This window comes from Pestalotiopsis fici (genome assembly GCF_000516985.1).
Source record: "Pestalotiopsis fici W106-1 unplaced genomic scaffold PFICI_Scf_3, whole genome shotgun sequence".
NCBI lineage: Eukaryota > Fungi > Ascomycota > Sordariomycetes > Amphisphaeriales > Sporocadaceae > Pestalotiopsis > Pestalotiopsis fici.
In genome coordinates, this window is record NW_006917093.1 from 5082047 (window position 1) to 5102315 (window position 20269).

Sequence of the window (20269 nt, forward strand, 5' to 3'; positions counted from 1 at the left end):
CCACCATCCCGACTGAGCAGATTCAGGTGGGAGTACATCAGATACAGTTGGGTCACGCAATGTTGTTATGTAGATACTAAGAGAATTGTAGTGCGATGTTGGCTTGGTTGTGCACGGCAGCGTTCAATATTGTAATAGATCAGCAAACCCAAGTCAGGTGAAGTGAGATCTCAGTACCTACCGAACCCTCAGCACTTTGCGAGCACACACACACACACATGGCACGCACACATACGCACACGCCATCGCCACAAGGCGACCGCTTGATGTCCATTTGGCGCAAAGCTAGCTTGGGGCTGGCTATCCGGAAAGTCGCCAGGTCGCACATGTCCCCTACGTACCGTGCGTCAGAGCTTAAATCGCAGACCTGCCCTTTCTTTTTCGCAAACAACTGGGTCAGGTTTTTCATGTGTTGGCCGATCGATGAAGCAAGAAATGACCGTTCTGCTAAGGCGTCGAATTGTCGTTTCCAGCAAAGATTGACACCTGGAAAAAGCTGTTCCGGGGCAAAATAAGATTGGACTCGAGGGCCAGACCGATTGATCCACGCGCCGTAGAGGCACAAGCGCCAGGCACCGTGGTCGGTATCTTTCTTAGTAGCTATCCACGATGTCCACTTCGACTGCACCTAATGTATGGAGTAAAAGGTACCTGCACTATTCCCGCACCTAAGGCAATAAGGTGGATGGATGAATGTACACTACTGTGTAAGCCATGGAAGCAAGGACACGCCCATTCGCATGTTGTCCTTCACAATCGATGCTGCGGACTGCAGACCCTTGCGAAGCCTCGCCAGGTGCCTCCAATACCTACCGAGCTGGCAAGAAACGCAACGCAACACAACGGCCAGCAGGGCGAGTCAACGGTGCTTCCATAACAGAAGCATATGTTGCCAGCTCAAGCTCTACATCGCTACCTAGTCCCAGTCGTCTCGACTCTCGAGTTGTTTTCGTACCGTGTGTACAAAGTGTACACTGCGGGTGCACCACGGCAATGCCTCATGTGTCTATCGGCGACGAGCATTGATCTTCTAACACAAACCACCTCAGTCCCATTATTATTTTCCCTCATGCGCCTATGCTCGTTCCTTTTTTGTTTTTTTGTTTTTTTTTCCTCCGAGAATTACAAATCTCGAAATTATTCTTTCTTCTGGTCTCTTTTCATAGACCAGGAGCCCGGATCGCTTTACTACTAACCAAGGTAGCGTACTATGTACAGTAGCACGAGCGATACATAGTATGCATCACCGAACAGAGCGGCTTGGCATTTACAACTATTTGATGGTAGTCATCTCACAGCACATGAGGCATCGTATCACTCTTTGATTTTGGTTGCTTGCTTATTCGCCATTTCTATATTTATTATTATATGTCACACGTGCCCAGGCCAATTGGGTGGAGTCGAAGATGACTGCAGCTCAATACATTGGAAGGATCCTAGAGGGGAGATTTGTGTGTGGCTGGCAGGAGTCAGGCCACCTCATATATTGAAATTTCTGTCCTGCGCGACATCGAGTTTGTCTTTTATCTACTACTCTAGTTATTCAGCCGCATTTTTCCAGAAATAGGCTCTGCGCAATTCTTATTTCCTGAAATTTATCAAGTCCAAGGCACGAAAGACCGAGTGGCTCAGGCAATGTCGGTATATAAGTAATAGTCCAAATCCCTTGTGCGATAGCAGCATGGTTTTTGTAAGTCACATCTTGATCAAGCAGAATGTCCCAGAGACAATTGAGATTCAATCTCGTAAATTCGCTTGTAATCCTGGTTGAGGCCCCCAACTTTCCATGGTCTTGCGTGTCGTTTCCCACAAGAACGAGCCCACGTGCAGTCCCTCCTCCTGTCGAGAACCTGATGGAAGGCTATGCATTTTACCGTCTGCTTACCCCATTGTGGCAACGATCGACTCTCTATCGACCTCGTGCATGGCGGCAATTTGCCCAAAAGAACTCAAACGTCCAAAGTCGTCGTCCTGCTTCTGACCCTATTGATGACTTTTGAGTTCTACCTCAGAGCAGCCATTTCGGTAAATTGCACTGTTGGAATTTGCAATGCCGATCCCTTCTGCTTAGAAGGACAGCCGCGCACACGGTCCCTTGCTCGTAGTAGCCCTAGACATTCATAGTCCGGCTGTTGCGATGCCGAAAACGCCATCCATCTCCGTCTGGGGGGCCGAGGGTTCCCACCATTGACGCCAAATGCCGCAGAACAGAAGAAGAAGAAAAAAAAACCCTCCAACACCGTCAGTCAGCCGTCGCTAACCTAGCACTAGGTACAGGTGGTCGTAGATGGGTAGGGTAGGTAGGTGAGAGTCAGATCTCGTACCTGACTAGTTCAGGGCCGCCATGATGACAGAAGATAGTTGGCGTCTACTAACCAAAACTAGTCCTTGACGTCGTCCCTGGCTACGGAGCGAATGGGAAGCCCAGATAGACATGGGCTTTGTCGCAACCCAACTTATGCCTACTCAAGCCATGGGAACTTGTTTCCATGAAACTGACCTACACATCTGTCATCTGCCAGCTCGAGAGATCAGATTGGCTGTTCGTCTAAAACAACGGTAGAGCTTAATTCATCCCAAATGCCAAGTGCCATTCCACCTGGCCGGCCCGTGAGTCAGGTATGAAACGTAGCCATAGTAGCTTGCCCAGCTTCTCAATCTCCGCACCTGGTCATCAAGCGTATACAAGGTTGACAGCCGTGTGGCATGGCTGTCCCCTTAATAAGTAGGCGGAGCCGAGACAATTGCTCTCATCACACACATCACAGTCTTTCACTGTGTGTTTATAGAGAATGTTGTAGTGTTCCTAGGTTACTAGTAGTGTGTAGGCAAACCATTCCAACACAAAAACGATTGGCATCTGAACGGCGCCTCCCGCGTAATTCGTCATAAGGATCATACTGTACAAAGATTCTTCAACAGAGGCGTTCTAGAACACGGGACCTGATCGGCGTGACGAAACATGGAATCCGAAGTCGATCAAATGTGATTCCGCTTGTACCGTCTGCTGAGTATTGTTGTTGCCTGTCCAGTACTTGATGTCCGAGGTTAACGGCGCTTTAGACAGCTGTAAGCAGGTTGTCTTTTCCTACGATACAAAGCAGGGTAGGTTCGTAAGAATTCATGCCGTACCCTACAGCTTGTTGTTCCAAGAAAACTGCGCTCGAATGTCTACCGCGGACAACCAGGAGAGGCATCATGGGCGATCATCAGCTACCCGATGGCTTGCCACCACCTAGACCCTCGTTCATCATCTTGAGCCCCAGCTGGCACGCAACGGCCGGATGGTGCTTGCTGCAGTCAAACCCCTCATCCGTGGAAGCATTGCTGGTTCTCTCCATTGCAGCGGGGTCCGGCAATCCCCAATATGCACAAAATCATTTTCTTCAATAAGACATCACTTTGCTGAGCAAGCAATCCAGCGTGTAGTCAGCTCATGGCCCTTGCTTGCACGAATCAACCCTTACTCAGTCTTTTGATGTTCTTGATTTTTTTTTTATTTTGACGTCACAATGCCGATTGCTAGTTGCTATCCCGTCGCAAGCTTTTCCCTAAAGAAACAACATGCGCAGCCGCTTGCATGTAAGGAATCATGTCGCTCGTGCTATCACTTTTGATAGACAAGGGCCACATTGTGAGGCCGGGACAGAAATTTTTAGTTGCCAAATTGTGTCAGTCTACTATGCCGAATACTTGAAGCCATCTACACCGGGTGAGCATTGTGTTCCGCCTTTGAGGGAACACATAACCGATGGAGCCAGTATCTCCCAGGTTGGCAGATACAGTGCCCAAGCCACAAGTTGTTATCTTGTATTCATTGAGGAATGGAGAAGGAGAAGAAGAAGACGAAGAGCAAGTCTGGCGAACATGAGCTGCAGGTCAGTTACAACGTGCAGTACAAATGCCGACTTTCAGGACCCAGGACGGATATGCCTGTCCGTTCACGCTGTGTAGAGCCTGACGAAAAGCCGCCCAAACGGCCGGGACCCGGCCGAACAGACCAGGCACATATGACATGTCCAATGGTGACCTACGCCGGTCGGGAAAAGGGCTGCAAAGAGGGCCAAAGGTCCGGCCCAGTGCTGCTTGCCGCAAAAGAAAAGCTGCAAGATGATAGATCGTATAATCGCGATACGTACATGGTGCCATCGACCCCCGGGAAACGGACCCGCTCAAGATCTTCGAGTTTACTGTGTAGGTACATATGTCGACTCGGCACATTGCTGCACATCAATTGGTTGTTCTCTGGCAAAATATAATAGTTGAAACAGTATCCAAGCCGGCTGTCATTGCATCGAGAAGCTCTGTCGTACATGATTGACCGCCTCAATGTCTTCCAGTGAGGAGATCAATGCGTAGAGCAGTCGACGACGTTCAAGTTGTGTTTCGCTTAGACTCGAGGTAACTTTGACAAGCTGACCTTGCATAAAACCATGTTCCGACGAATCCAACAAAGTGCCAGTGCTTGGGAACGGGGCTTGAGGGGGGCCTTCTCTTGGCTCTCTCACTCGTTGACGAGGGAAAGGATCGTTGGGTTGGGACCCATTCCGCCGCTTCTTGCGGAGGTGGTTTTTTTCAATGTACCTGTCTACTGGCAGAGTGTTTCCAGGGCACAAAAGCAATCAATTGACGTATCCCCGATCTGCGCATGCTTGTATGTACTGTAGCTGAGATGAGTTGACTGCCCTTTCTTTGACATGAATCATGCCTTGTATGTGATCATTGGCTTTCGAGTAGGACGACACCCTGCCCATGGACATCAACGCACATGATAGAAGTCGAGGTACTCTCAATGCCCATAGCACAGGACAGGATGTGTACCTACCTTTCTCTACACATATAAAGAAGGTGCGAGATCCTCCCACGTCTGCCGCTTGGCTCCATCTGATCTCAAACCTAACGAAGCCAACAAAACAGATTCCACGCTAAACATCCCACCCACAACGACGCAACTTCTGCCACTTTACCCCGCCATACGTCAGTCCAAAGCTCTCCTTCTCTCCCTTTCCTCTCTACCTTAAACCATCACTCAACAAGCTATCTCCAATCCATCACTACCAAGCCATCAACTAATCAAACTCTTTCATCACAGTCACAATGGGTGTTCAGAAGACCGTTCTCAAGGAGGGCTCCGGTGCCCAGCCCCAGAAGGGCTCTACCGTCACCATTGAGTACACTGGATGGTTGAAGGACACCTCCAAGCCCGACAGCAAGGGCAACAAGTAAGCAAAGCCCGCCTCGTGCATGCGTCGGCCACACCTAGACAGCCACGCATCATGCCCGGAGCTCCAACTGACGATTGCTATCTAGGTTCGACTCTTCCGTCGGCCGTGGTGACTTCGTCGTCCAGATCGGCGTCGGCCAGGTCATCCGAGGTAAGTTTTACCAGCCGCTGGTCTCGGGTTGCCGTGATTTGTTTTTATTCCCGCTCGCTGACTTGTCTTTAGGCTGGGACGAGGGTGTCCTCACCATGAAGACTGGCGAGAAGTCTACTCTGGACATTTCCAGGTTTGTGCTATTGCTACACCCCCCAATTCTACCATCACTGACTAACCTTTGGGTAGCGACTTTGGCTACGGCGCTCGGTAAGCCCACCCTTCCTTCCCTAGACTGCCTCTTGCCGGGCGACATGGTATCCGGCATGGTGATCTCTATTTTACCGGACCTGCCAAACGAAAAACATCAGGCCCTTCCTTGGAAATTGTTACTGACATGATTCACAGCGGCTTCACTGGCCACATTCCTCCCAACTCTGACCTGATCTTGTGAGTACATCCTCGTCGTATGTCTGTGTCTTCTTTGCTAACAATTGGTTTTCTAGCGACGTCGAGCTGAAGAAGGTCCAATAAATCTCCTCAGCCTGACCATTCCTCGATCGTCGGCCGTGGTAGAATGTTCGATACTCGATCTGGTACAACATGACTGAAGTGGTTGCCAATTAGATAAATTTGTTGTCGTGACAAGTTATCAGGTGTCCATCTCGGGGAATTGAATATCAATTGAGCTACATTTACCGCGAAAGTGTTTTTTTCTCTGTGATATATTGTGCATCCCGTCATGTATAGGACGCCTCCTCTTCTGATAGAACGCGCATCGATGGCCTATTGCTATAAGCTAGTCTAGCACTTGCCATTTGCCAAGGTACCTGTCTGGAAAGAAATGGGGAAGCACGACATTTCCATGCTAGATTGGAAAATCCATTGAGAGGTAGCTTGGCAACAGAACGGTCTTCTCTTTTTCCCTCTCGTGTGCCCGCTCTCGAAGCTAGTATCTTGTACTCGCGACTCTAGTGCGGCATGATGTACAATTGGCTCTCGAGGCTGAAAAGAGCCTGCACTTGTGTAACCAGTACTTGTACTGTGCTCAGTTACCACATCGTATATCTCTGTGAAAGGTCACTAGCATGCTGCGATCGCCCGTGCGGCCTCTGTTGGACACAATCTACAACGTTTCCGTACAACTCCAAGCAGCGGAAGAGGGAACACTACGCTCAACACTCGACTCGAACTCCCGGTAATCATCCATGTACATGTGCCTTATGATGCCTTCTCTGACATATTGTTCTGTTTTTTTTCTTTTCTTTTTCTAAATGCACATTGCCCGCGAGTAGTATCAGTGGTACGCCAGTATCAACCAGTGCGTTCACTCAGTGTACGAGTTTGTACATGTGAACGATGGTCATACGTGTTGATTGCATTGCTTTCGAGAAGACAAGTCCTTCTCAGTTTTGACGTGAATCGTTTGAAAACTCATTTTGCTAGATATTCAGCACTGCTCTTCGCTTTCTGGTCCCGAATCATAACCCTATATCCTTTCATCGGCTCACTCAATGACGAGCGAGCCATGTTGTCTCAGAACAAGGTACATAGGGCAGAAGCATTCGGCCATTACATGAATCGTCTCGAGATATGCCACTGGGAATGCCTTGTCGCAACTGGGATTGATTGGTGTGCAGCAGTGAGCTTGACGTCAGGAAATATCATGTGTTGAAGAACAATTGACGGAGGTTTGTACACTCCTACAGCGTGACTAAGATCTCCTGGGAATGAAGGAACAATATTCTGCATTCAATTATGGAAGACGGGTTTTTTGTCATGTTTCTGGTATAATTCATTAATTTTCGGCCTGCAAGGGAATCGGCAAATGACCGGTTTGCAGCAGTCCTTTTCTAGTACGGCATTATTCACTTGATCTTTTATTGGCAAGCCGCATGACCGAGATATATTGTTTCTCATCGTCTAGAGAATGGGAATTTTAATGATACCTATCGTCCTCTAGTTCAATTAAATATATTGTATCGATACCGAGGGTAATGATCATTGGGAATGTGTCTTATAGAAATCTGTATAGCTTCTCGGCAGGCAGCAAACGGTGCCATAAGACACATACAGTTGTATACTCTTCCAGACTTGAATGACTGAGAGTAAATGAAAGAATGAAGCAAGATGTAAAAGCGCTATACTGAATCGTATGAGATGATGTAAGCTACACAGTCGCTCCGCAGCCGATCTCACTCACGGGCAGGTAAAAGTAACGATTTGCAATCTTTAAAAAGTAAAGGATCTATTTCGAAAACGTTGCATGTCAAATGATTTGTTGCAGCTTTCTGATTGCTCCATCTCCATCATAGCGGCAATCTTGATCTGATGCCAACGTCGAGTAACGCGTGAGAAAGTTGTAATCAAAGACAATTCCTTTATGAACCATGGAATCGGCCACTTTGTTGTGAGTATATATGTAAAAAAAAAAAAAAAAAAAAATTCTATCACTTGCCCAGAGATTCTGATATGAATAGTTGTCTTGATACAAACTTATAACAAGAGGTGGTCGTGAGTGATAAGTTCAAGTGTATATCGTGTTCTCTTCTCCAACGAAGTGACTCCTCTCTTCTCGGCCCGTATACCGTGGACATTTTCTGTCACGGCCACTGCTTGCTTTATATTAGCCTGTGCTTGACGTGAGAAAAGTGATATTGCCCATAGCAAAGATGTACTACAGTGGTTTGAAAAAAACGAAAAAAAAAAAAAAAAAAAAAATAACGCACGTCATATCACGTTTGGTTGCAACACCCAGGAGCAGATGATGCTGTGCCACTGGCGGACATCACAAGAGGTTCAGGTGCGAGCTGGATACTCAAACCTCAGCTAACAAGTTGACCAGTGAATCATTCTGTTATCGCCTTTTGCAATGCAACTATCATGATTGCAAGCCCTATATGTCCTGCGGAATGAAGCTGAAAATGGCAGAATACCGTATTGACTCAAAGCCAAATGGGTGAAACACCAAAAACGTGGTTTTAGGCAGCAGCTTCATGCCGGGATCTTTTCTGCGCTAAGAGTCTCGTTAAGCTTCGGCATACTGCAGCAATTTGCAAGGGCCGTGACATCGGGTGTGATCCATTGGCAAGTTTAATTCCCCAGGTGATACCAAACATGCAGGATAGTCAATGAACATGTCAGACTGGGCATTTTTTTGGATCAACAAACAGTCCATATGTAAATGCAGAAAGAAACAACGACAAGTTGATGATATGAAATCACCTCGGGGAAGGAGGAAAGAAATAAAAGCGCCTGGTTGGGATCTGCGTCGATTTCGGCCAGGGACTCGCGGCTCACTGATAGACCTGCCTAATGTAGGCGCCGTCCTTTTCTGTACCTGACATGTCTGTGTCTACCCGCGAAAACATGCCAGCCGCCTCTTGTTGCAATTGACCTTTTGTAGGGGTTGGCCTAGGGAGAGGCTTGTTAAAAGGACAGCGCGTTGCCCGTCTTGGACATACACCCCCATCATATCTCTGATTTGTGGATATAGTGCGGATATTGTCCAAAAGGGACTTTGGTCGAGGTGCAGTAGAAGGGCATACGCATTGCGCCGCACATCTAGGCCTGGCCTTTTGGGCGGAATTCCGACATGACCACCCCCCTCCAAAAATCTACGTGCTGTAGATCATTAGGCAGTCAGACGAATGGCCCCAGGTAATTGTTAAAAGAGCGAGTGAGTACGCGGGAACCTGCCATGCGTGCCAGGCCATGCCAGCCAGGGCCGACCGACCGACCGTTTGCGCCGACATGATGGACAGGCATCAACTTTGCTGCTGACTTATTGCAGGATCCTTATCAAACTGGGGCAAACAGGGGGGGCAAAGGCAAGGCAAGGCAAGGCAAGGGGACCGACCGAACCCTCCCTTGGGATCATTGACGATCTAATCACCCCCACTAAAACTGTATTTGCAGGTTTTGGAGTATAGTTCCTATTTCAATCCTCTATTCATTCACTCGGTAGTATATCCAGAGCCAAGACATCGTCTAAGCCAGGGAAACGCAGCCGCAGAAGTGAAATCCCAACCCACCTACCTCATAGGTAACCTTACCTACCTACCAATCTAGTACCTACATTACTTATCTGGGCTATCCATCTACTACCTAGACTACTACCCTATTGATTTTTTGGCGCGGAAGGGCCCCGGCTAAATTGCCCTCAACCCAAACCCAAGGCCTCGAGTGTCGGCCTCTTGGAGCCCCGGCGCCGTCTGACAGCGCCCGTCCGTCCCTGAGCCACACCATCTGCCGTTCCTGTCATTAACTCCTCCATTCAATAAGCTGCGATACTCAACACCGCAGCTCCATGGAGTTCTTGTCTGTCGCCGGTATAGGTTCTGCGTGGGAATCCCCCCATTTCCATTCGCAGAATGCAGAACATGTATTCAACGACTATCATGTTGTTGCCCAGGAACCGTAAGTTGGTTTGTGCTTTGTTCACCACCATCATCATCATCCGCTCATTATGTATGCTGCACACGAGATAGAGTTCTTGACTAACGGTTCTTTTCTGTTCAAGCCGTGCCGGCCTCCCCTGGATTGGCCATCTATCGGGGTTCGCCAAGACTGGATATCTGCAGATAACTGCAACTGTGCTTTCTGCTCTCTTGGTCCTCAGGCACTTGGTGCGGCGCTCCTACTCCAAGGTCACGCGACCTGAAGGCAATGCCTCGACCTTTACCCTGCCGCTCGAGCTCGCCTCGCAAGTCTTGCGCGCCGCAGCCTTGGCCTTTATGATCGTGGCTGCCGTGCGTCACGGCGACAAGTGGGCCAACGTCGTCGTCTTGGGTTATGTCTTTTTGCTCGGATTACTGCGGCTGGTGAATGACATGGAGTGGAGACATGTTGCTCTGCATCAAGTCAACTTCACCATCTTCTGCGCCTGGCTCGTCATTCTTGCCGGCGAATTGCTCCCGACGATTTCGGTCGAGTGGCACGACTCGATTGATCCCATGCTGATTGCCAGCATTGCTTCATTGACGGCGGCTGTCCTGGTTGCCTTTGTCACTCGCCGCGAGTGGGTGCCGCCTTCTCTCGACCTGGATCTGCCCGAGAATGTGTGTTCCGAGCCGTCGCCAGAGGAAACCTGCAGTTGGCTGGAGTACTACGTAACGTACGAGTGGCTAACTCCCCTGATGTGGCGCGGCATCCGCAGCCAGATGACGATTGAGGAGTTGCCTCAGCTGCCCTGGTATGACGAACCTTTGGTATTGCTAAGGAGGGTCCAAGAAGCTCGGAAAAAGAATCAATCGACCGCCTGGACTCTTCTCAGGTTTCTGCCTCATGAGTTGATCACCATGGCCGTTTGGGCAGCGACTTGTTTCGTGGTTGAACTAGTAGCCCCATTCGCCTTGTATAATCTACTGGGGTACATCAATGCGCCTGAAAAGGCCATGCTTCGGCCCTGGGTGTGGCTCATTCTGTTGTTCTTTGGGCCTCTGTCTCGATCCGTTGCTTTTCAGCAGTACATCTTCACATCGACTCGCCTGATTGTCCGTGTCAAAGCTGCTCTCACTCAGGAGTTGTACTACAAGGCCATGAACTCGATGGAACTCGACGACGAGTCCTTTCAGGATATATCGTCGGCGGATAAACCAAAGGAAGGCGAGAAGAAGCAAGAGACTGTGACTTCTACCGGCAGACTGGCTAATCTGATGAGCTCCGACATCGATGCCATTACCAATGGTCGAGACCTGATACTTGTTGGTGCAGGTCTACCAACTGGCACAATTGTTGGCTTCATTGGCTTGTACAGCATGCTCAATTGGCCAGCGGCTGTAGGTGTCGGGCTCATGCTGACCATGTCACCCATTGGCGTGTACATTGCCCAAAGGATGGTACACCTACAACGTGATATCAGAAAGATCCAGGATTCCCGCATCTCGGTGATTTCGGAATACCTGTCATCAATCAGAGCCATCAAATACTTTGCGTGGGAAAATGCCATCATCAACAAAGTCAAGGCCATTCGGTTGAATGAGCAACGGAAAATTTGGCGTATCAATGTCCTGTAGGTGTCTTCGAAACAACCAATTGCGTCAATGATGTGAATCGAGGCTAACATCACCCTTGTGTGCAGATTTATGCTTCTCAGTCAATTTACGGAAGCCATTCCCATCATTGCCCTGTTAATCATCTTTAGTCTTCATGTGGCGGTGCGTAAACAGCCGCTTACGGCAGACGTTGCATTCACTTCCATCACTCTTATCAGGACCATTCGACGCAACCTCGCCATGATGACTGGCATGTCCAGAGGTATCACTTCAGCTGGCGTTTCCGTCAAGCGTTTGGATCGTTACTTTAGCAACGTGGTGCCTCTGACCCGCCATCCTCTCGGACCCCTGCGCATGGAAAATGCCACGATCAGGCGCCACAAGAAGGCCACATTCACGCTCAAGGATATATCCATTGATTTTGTCGAGGGCGGCCTGAATGTCCTTGCTGGACCGAGCGGCTCAGGCAAGTCGACGATGCTCCTTGCGATTCTAGGCGAGACCCTGCTTGAAAAGGGAGTCATCACCTGTCCCAAGGATATTGCGTACGCATCTCAAAGCGCTTGGCTTCAAAACGAGACAATCAAGGAGAACATTGTGTTCAACAGCGAGTTCGAGCAAGTACGATATGATCGTGTCATTAATGCTTGCGGTCTGCCTATTGACTTTAATGAATTTCCGGATCGAGACGAAACAGAGGTTGGTGAGAATGGTGCAACTCTTTCAGGTGGCCAAAAGTCACGTATAGCGCTAGCCCGAGCACTCTACTCCAAGGCTCCCATACTCCTGCTCGACGATATTTTCTCAGCACTCGACGCCAAGACTGCATCCGTGGTTTGGGAAGACTGCTTTTGTGGCGACTTGCTCAGGGACCGGACTATTGTTCTTGTTACCCAGCTTCCCTGGATCACACCACAGGCAGATCTAGCTGTTAAACTCGAGAATGGCCTGGTCAAGGAAATCGAACGGCATCCAGACATTGTCCGAAAGCCCGTGACACTCGGCATGGAATTGGTCGATGAAGGTGATGTTGATACCACGGTCGAGGTTGCAGCCACACAAGAAGCATCAAATGGTAATACCAATGGCAACAAATCCAACGGAAAATCCAATGGTGGAACGAATGGGACTATGAAGACATCCGAGGCCAAGCGCCGCGATGAAGTTACGCAAGAGGCCCTGAAGACGGGGCCGACTGCACGACTGCAGTGTAAGTGAAAGTGCCACCGAGCAGGTTAACACAATAACTAACAAATATTGTAGTCTTCAAATACATGGCCTATTTTGGAAATCCTCTACTTGCTGTTGGTGCGGCCCTCATGACCATTCTCAGCACGGCATCCGCTGTTGGTACTGGACTGTGGATTGCTGTCTGGGTCGATGCCTATGGAAGGGGCGAAGCCAGCGACATTGCCTTTTATCTCGGCATCTACGGAGCTTGGAGTTTTGCTGAACTATTAATTAGTGCCATGACCTTTGTCTTCTATGAAAGTGGTGGTTGGTATGCCGCCAGAACCTTGCATAACATCTTCATCGAATCGGTCATGTCAGTACCGCTGTCATGGTACAAGACCACACCCATTGGCAGAGTTGTGAACCGGTTTTCTCGCGACATGAGCTCTCTCGACAACTCCCTGGTAACATACCTGCGGTTCTGCTTTGACGCATTTACCCGCCTCGTATTCCAGGTTGGCGCCGTCGGCTCCGTCATGCCTATTTTCATGCTCCCCGCTGCAGTATGTTGTCTTGTTGGCGTAATTGCCGGCGAAATGTACACAAGAACGGCCGTGGCAGTCAAGAGAATCGTATCATCGTCACAGTCTCCTCTCTTCTCACAATTTGCCGACAGTCTGGCGGGAATTGCCATCATTCGCGCTAGGGCGGGCATGCCAAAGACTTTTGGCGACCAGCTCGCCGAGAAGCTACGCATCTATGAGAGGGCGTCGGAATCTCAGTACAACTGTAACCGTTGGGTGGCATTAAAGGTCGACATGGCAACTACTCTCGTCACGGTAGCTGCCGGTGCTATCGCCGTGTCAAAGGTTGGTACTGTCGCAGCAGGATTGGTTGGATTCTCTCTTACAAACGCCACGGTAAGTCAAAATCTACCTGTAGCATTGGCTTCATGACTAACAAACTTCAAGACGTTGAGCCAAGTCATCATTATGCTTGTGCGGTGCATGAACGAGCTTGAGGTTGAAATGCAGAGTGTAAGCTTTATCACCCACACTAACAATTCATTTTGGCTCTTGATTTGATCTGACACTGCTTAGTTCCACCGCATTCGCGAATATGCTCTGGTCGAACCTGAAGAAAAACCTGATGAATACAAGGAGTCCACGGCATATACTGACGATGAGACATTGGAAATGCCTGCGGATTGGCCGAGAAGCGGCGAGGTTGAGTTCCGAGACGTCACAATCAGATACGACCCTGACGGCCCAGATATCCTGAAGAATATCAACCTCAAATTTGCTGCTGGCGAACGAGTTGCGGTAGTCGGAAGAACAGGATCGGGTAAATCTACTGTAAGTGTTTGTCTTTCTATATTTTGTCATCGAAATCATGGAAGCCGTCCTGACTCGGTGTCCATATAGCTTGTATTGTCATTGCTACGGTTCTCCAACATTGTTTCCGGAAAAATCCTCTTTGACGGCGTCGACATAACCAGTTTCTCACGCAAGCGCTTGCGCGAGGCATTGACCATTATTCCTCAAGAAGCCGTTCTATTTAGCGGGGATGTGGCATCCAACCTTGATCCCACCGGTGAAGTGCCAAAGGATGTGGTGACTAGAGCCCTGCAATATTGCAGTGGTATCGCATCTTTCGAATACCAGGACGAGGATGCCGCTGAGGACGACACTGGGGACAATACCCAGGACACAAGCGGAGGCCATGCCGACACGCAGAAGATCAACCTCTCCACTTCGGTCAAGTCCAAAGGCGAAAACTTTTCCCATGGCCAGCGTCAGGTCCTGTCCCTGTGCCGAGCCTTGGTGCGCAAGAGTAAGCTCATGCTCCTCGATGAGGCGACGGCGAGCATGGATTACGAGACCGATCAGGGCATCCAGCAGGTGCTGCGCAAGGAGCTCAACGAACACGGCCGAGATCGAACCCTGGTTACCATTGCCCACCGGCTCAAGACCATTATTGACTATGACAAGGTCGTGGTCTTGAGTGCCGGCAGCGTGATTGAGTAAGTTGACTTGGCTTCATAGCATTATTATTTGTCCTGTTACTGACACTACTTTTAAGGACTGGTTCGCCCAGAGAGCTCTATGATGCCAAGGGACAATTCTATGACATGATGAAGCACAGTGGCGAGTTTGAGGATTTGGAAAAGTCCTTGAACGCTAAAGAGTGATGGAGTAATTGAGTGGATGATTTGAAAAGGAGGAAGAAAAATACGAATGCCGAATATTTTTTCTTCTTCTCAGATGCATATAGAGTCTTGAATTATGGAAAAGATTGCCTCTTTCTTTTTGCCTATGGGTCCCCTATGATCAACCAAGTACGCTTATTACTGTTTTAGGTCCATTTACATGACATTACTCCTCATGGGAGGGGAGCTTCGCCACGGCTCATTGCATGCGTGATGATTATGGAAATTGCTTTAGCATTCACTTTGGCTACGAGATCATTCTCGTTTCCCCTAGGACGGAGACGGGGAAGTGGGCCCCGTCTTGGCCCACACCTCCCGGAGGAGAAGACGAGCAGTGGCGGCAAAGCTGGGCTACTGCCGGGCTGGCTGGCGAATCTTACCTCATACGTCATGGGGCGGGCAAAGTGGGAGTAAAGCCGAAGGGTCCAGGGGGGGAAAGGAGAGAGAAGATGGCGCGTCATGGTCGTTATCAAACGGTCACAACCAGCCAAGCCTTTGATGAGGGCGGCAATGCTACTCGTCAACATTTCGAGGGCCTCGACCCGACGACATCATGGATAGATACGGTGTCGTCTGCAACATTTGTCGTGGGAAGTGGATTTCTTGGGAGCAAGCTGGATTTTTTTTTCTTTTTTCTTTTTTGCCACCAACCATGAATGGCTACAAATGATACACCAGATGGCAATGGTAACCCCGATGTCGACGTGAATAAATGAGGGCGGCGAGAACAAAAGGCAATGTCAATCAAAAGAGTCGCAACGAACAAAGGACAACAAGCCAAGCAGCGTTTCTCGCCCTCACAGCCAAATGCGCCCTCCGCTGCTTGTTCAACCACATTGACAACTGGGCCACGGGATCGCGTTGCCGAGGGCGAGGCGGGCTCTGTGCTCAAGAAGCTCATGACAAGACCGTGGGGGAAGGGGGAAGGGGGGGTGGGGGGTGGTCGATGATGGAAGCAAGTGGTTGCTCATCTTTGGTCGACACGCCTTTGTGCTAGGGTCAGCGACGGCAGTGCTTGTCTGACGTGGGCGTCTGCAATCAAGTCACGGTCAAGAGGTGGCTCGATGAGCGACAGATGTTTGGGCTTGGTCCAAGTACGACAAATCCTAGTGAAGACGAGAAGAAAACTTGTGGAAAGGCTCTTTCTTGCCGTTTCTTTCTTTCGAGTTAGGTACCAGCAAACTTTCCCTCTCCTGATGTTGGTTTTTCGCAAACACCGGATATATGGCAACTGGGGCCGGATTAAGATCTCAATTGTAAGAGACAAGGGGTCAAGGGGAGCATACACTTTGATCACACCGCCAAGTCGACCTTGGAACCATGAGAAGACGAAGAAGAAAGGAGAAGAGAAGCGAGACAGAGAAAGACACATGGATTCCCAAGAGAGCAGGGCAGTTTGGTCGGCGAAATACCTTTCACGATCGGTCTGCCCGAATGCAGGATCCCCCCCACAACTGTGATCTACCGAATACTTCTTGTACCATGTTACATAGATGGAGGGCTGGAAACGGCTGGGTTACACATCTCTCGCCTATCGTTCTTTTTCCATATTATTTCGATGGTGGTCCCCACGGATGTTGCGATCCGGTACTCGCCCTGGGTTGTAGGGTAACACTGCCGCGTCTAAAGATGAGGTGGGAAAATCTATAGATGGAGAACTCGCCTAGAAGGCCCGGGGAAGGATCCGATATGTTGGCTTGCCGTGACGTTGTGCAACGACAAACTTTGGGGGAGCCATCGTGACTGGTTTTGTCCATCATGACCCGCCAGAGAGACTCCGCCCGAACAGACGCTGGGGCGGAATTGTTCCTTTCTTGGCCGTCTCCACTGACTGGATGTTTCATTTCGTCAGGGACAAATCTCATGAAGACGGGCTCGATGGGGTCGGCTCCCATGAATATTGAAACTTTGACAGGGCGGCGAGACAAGTATTTTTGGGGATGATTAAAAGAAAAGAAGAAGAAAAAAAATGTACACGCTTGTCCCTTACCGTGTAGTGTTCCGGGTCGTTGCACAGCGTAAATTCTCCATTGCAGCCCTACCCGCATGACGACTAAGACATGCGTTTGAGTGGGTAAGGATTCTGGCGATCAACAGATGGCTGTCCAGGTTGCCAGGTTGTACACCATCAGCCTCAAGTCAGGCAGTAGTGAACCGTAGGGCTTTTTCAATCCATGCATGTTTGGTGAAGATATGTCGTTGCAACGTGGCATATAAGTACTATATATGACATGGCATCGAGCTCAGCACCGGATGAGCAGTCCCGGCAGATCCGCCATGCATCTTTCAAATGAGAATTGAGGAGGAGGAGAGAAAGACAAAAAAAAAAAAAAAGCCTGTGTCCTACTTGAACACAAGCTCAATGTCATGTCGGTGACGGACACACCGACATCAAAAGGACCGCCAACTCGTACGAGATACAGGCAATGTTCGTCTCAAATGAAATGAGCTCCTGGCCGCGAGAGCAAGATTGCTCTTGGATGAAAGAAGAAGCGAGAAGAGAAGAATTAAAGTTCAAACAAGGCGTCATTCAAATGACTGAAGGGACAATGTCATACCTGCACTCGCAATATAACAGGTTTGTGCACACAAGTTTGGGCATGGAGAGAAGTAGAACAGTAAACGATCCCAATGTAAAATCTAGAACTTTTGAATCTACCAACAATCCCCCCTATGCGTACGCCCAAAACAAGAAAAAGAAAACACGATCTAATTTTAATGCCCATTTTCCTTTTGTCTGTTCCCAATGATTTAGCCTCTGGACCCGAGGGTTCTCACTCAACAAATATTTGCCTTCCAGAAATTGATTATCCCAAACGAAAAGCCTGCTTGAAGAAGTGAACACGTGATTTTCCGAGGTACAACAACGCATCATGGAAAAGTAGGAGAGGGAAAGAAAAAAACAAAGGTCGTGGAACCATAAAGTTGATGATTCGCAAACGACGTTGACCGCCAGTTCTGTCCCTCTTTCTCTGTATGTGGGTTGAGTTCTTCTCTCAGTATCCCGTTTCATCAAACGCCAGAGCGCAAGAATCAAGGGTGAGGGAGGGAGGGAAAAAAAGGAAAAGCAATAACAAAAAGCCCATAACAATTACAGACAAAACAAAGGTGCCTGAAACTAGTGGAATGACCCGTTCCACTGTTACTCAGAAAACGAATCTAGCAAAAAAAGGCTTGCGATACAAAGATGCACCAGGACGACAGCGGGCCCCCGATCTCGGGAACTTGCCGTGCATCCCGGGCTGCAAGAGGAGAGAAGAAAGCACGAAAGCCGCCGAGTGCTCTAGAAACGAAAAGGAAGAAAAATCAAATGACGAAACATGTCATGTCATCGTTTGTAAGATGAAAGCTTGACCTGGGTGGGTATTTGGCGGTGTACAAGACGAGAGTGAAAGAATGAGGACAGTAAGAAGTGAATGACAGGAGAAGTCTCGCGTGCCGTTTCCCCTCCCGGTAGTTGGGTCGAAATGTCTCGGGAAGCAACCGCTTCAGGGAATGACGTGCAGACCGACAAAAGAGCTCTCTCCCTCTCTCTCACTCAACCGAGACGCAGACAGAGACGAGCGACCTTCGTCACCGAAAGATCGCATTTGGAAAGCTCCAGAGGTCATCTCCTGCCCCCCTTTGAGACATTGAAACGTGGTCCCAGGGCTATCCCTACTTGACAGGTTGGCGTATTGCTTTTCCTGCATCTTGTCGAATTGCTTCTCATTCGTCGATGAGATGATTGTGCATTGACAGAGGCGGTGGCCGTTTGAAATACTGCAATGGAGGAAATAAAAAAAATTAGCATTCGAACTTGCCTCCGCCCTACCGGGCCACAGATGCCAGGTTATGATTATTTTTGCAAGACGGGACAGTCGAGGCATAGAGCCTTTGGGCATAAAGGCATATCCGAGACCGGATGCATGCCTCTTGAGTTTCTTTGCTTTGCACCATCTCCAGCCTAGCCTGTCCTTGCTGGCTCGGTTTGTTTGAAGAGCTGCATTACGTACCTGTTCTCAGAAGACTTCACCTCCCTGACCCAGAGTCCAATGCTCGGCCGCACATCAACATGTCTCTGGGAGGGTTTCCACCTGGTTCTAGACGTTGTGCGCGCAGGCACGACACATGTGAACCTTGCAATACCGACATTCAAATATCCACCAGTGCGGACCCGAGTGGCACATGTTACATGCCCATTGAATGAGGGAGTTGTCTGACTTGATCATCTTGAAAGAGTGGGCGCAGCTGGTACTAACGGCCATGGTGACAGAAGGAAGGGATTCTCAATAAAGTCCTGGCGATAGTGTTGAAAATGGTGATGATTGGTTTCTTGTCTCTGCTATCTGCCTCACCCAGAACTTCAGAAGTGATGGGATGAGGATGAATAGCTGATTATGTCAGTATCGCCCCCAAAGTAGGCCAAGTATTGTGGAGCGCAAGTACTCACGTTGTGAAATGAGATTGGTGTATGTACTGAAGTGTGTGTGTGTGTGTGTGTGTATAAAGTAGTTTGGTAAGGCTCCTTGGTGTTGAGTGTTGTATGATTATGAGCTTGTCTTTGTGGAAAAGGGCTTATATGAGTGCTGGTTGAGTTGGAGATGAATTGTGGGATGCAAAGGGAGCACAGGGCCTTTTTATGTACAGCCGAAAAAGAACGTGTCCCAGATGTTTCAACAACACAGAGGTCCACTTGTCCCTTCCTTTTTTTTTTGTTTGTCTTGTCTTTCAAGTTCGGGAGGTTGTTTGTCGATTTTGTTGAGGCGGGCAGCGGATGTTTGGAATGGAAGGCGAGATGCAGCAGAGTTGGGCGACGATTGTGACGGCAGTTCCTGCCAGCGTAACAGACAGGTCCACGACGACGACGACGACACCGAAAGAAGGAAAAAAAAAAGGTGAACAAGTAATGTATCCTTTGAGTTAATTGTGTCATGTATTATTGGCGTTCGCACGGAACAGGGCAAGGGGGCAAGGCAGAAGGTTCACAGACTATGTATGACCATAGATTGTCAAGTCTCCTTTGGCCCCGTTGTGGTGACTATTCTTTTTTAATCTTAATTCTTGCTCCTCGTTGTTCGTTTGAAGTTTGGAGGTCGGGTCACCTGGTAGGTCGGAAGTTTGACGGGAAAGACTCCATAACATAATGTAGCGTCTACAAGGGTCTAGTTTGAGGTTTGAGTATACTTGTGGTATTTTGATAGTATGGGGAGGAGCGGTCATTCTGGCAAAGGCGGGTGGGTCCAAGAAAGGACAGGCATAAACTTGCCCATGCTATTTTTTCGGGAAAAATAACTATTTGGCATGGGGGAGGGAAAGGAAAGTGTGGGTTCAAGAGATATAAGATACATTGATGAAATACCTAGGCAGCTTGGGCCGACCTAGTAGTGTAAGCGTAGACGGCTTGATTAGCTTGGGGTGGAAGAGAAAATAAAAAATAGTTGAACCTCTCTTGGGGAAAGATGGTGATGTGATGGTGGGTTGTTTCCAAAGGGTCATGCCCAGTCTTCCAAGTCGCCTCCATATCTGCTTTCATACACACACACACACACACACTCTCTCTCTCTCTCTCTCTCTCTCTCTCTACTCTCTCTCTC

General features: G+C 49.0%; 2 protein-coding genes across 2 annotated transcripts; both read left to right on the plus strand.

The window, feature by feature from the left end:
* Nucleotides 1-5097: 5097 nt before the first annotated feature.
* On the plus strand, nt 5098-5849 carry PFICI_05662 (Peptidyl-prolyl cis-trans isomerase fkr-3; the record flags this gene model as incomplete). Its single annotated transcript, XM_007834243.1, has 6 exons — nt 5098-5222; nt 5311-5375; nt 5448-5508; nt 5565-5585; nt 5724-5765; nt 5822-5849. The coding sequence occupies 6 exons, from the start codon at nt 5098-5100 to the stop codon at nt 5847-5849; spliced, it is 342 nt and encodes a 113-aa protein (XP_007832434.1).
* A 3775-nt stretch (nt 5850-9624) lies between these two features.
* Nucleotides 9625-14675, plus strand: PFICI_05663 (uncharacterized protein; the record flags this gene model as incomplete). The annotated part of the gene is made up of 8 exons (XM_007834244.1): nt 9625-9734; nt 9838-11328; nt 11398-12521; nt 12575-13404; nt 13456-13521; nt 13585-13839; nt 13909-14507; nt 14567-14675. The coding sequence occupies 8 exons, from the start codon at nt 9625-9627 to the stop codon at nt 14673-14675; spliced, it is 4584 nt and encodes a 1527-aa protein (XP_007832435.1).
* Between the last annotated feature and the right edge of the window lie 5594 nt (nt 14676-20269).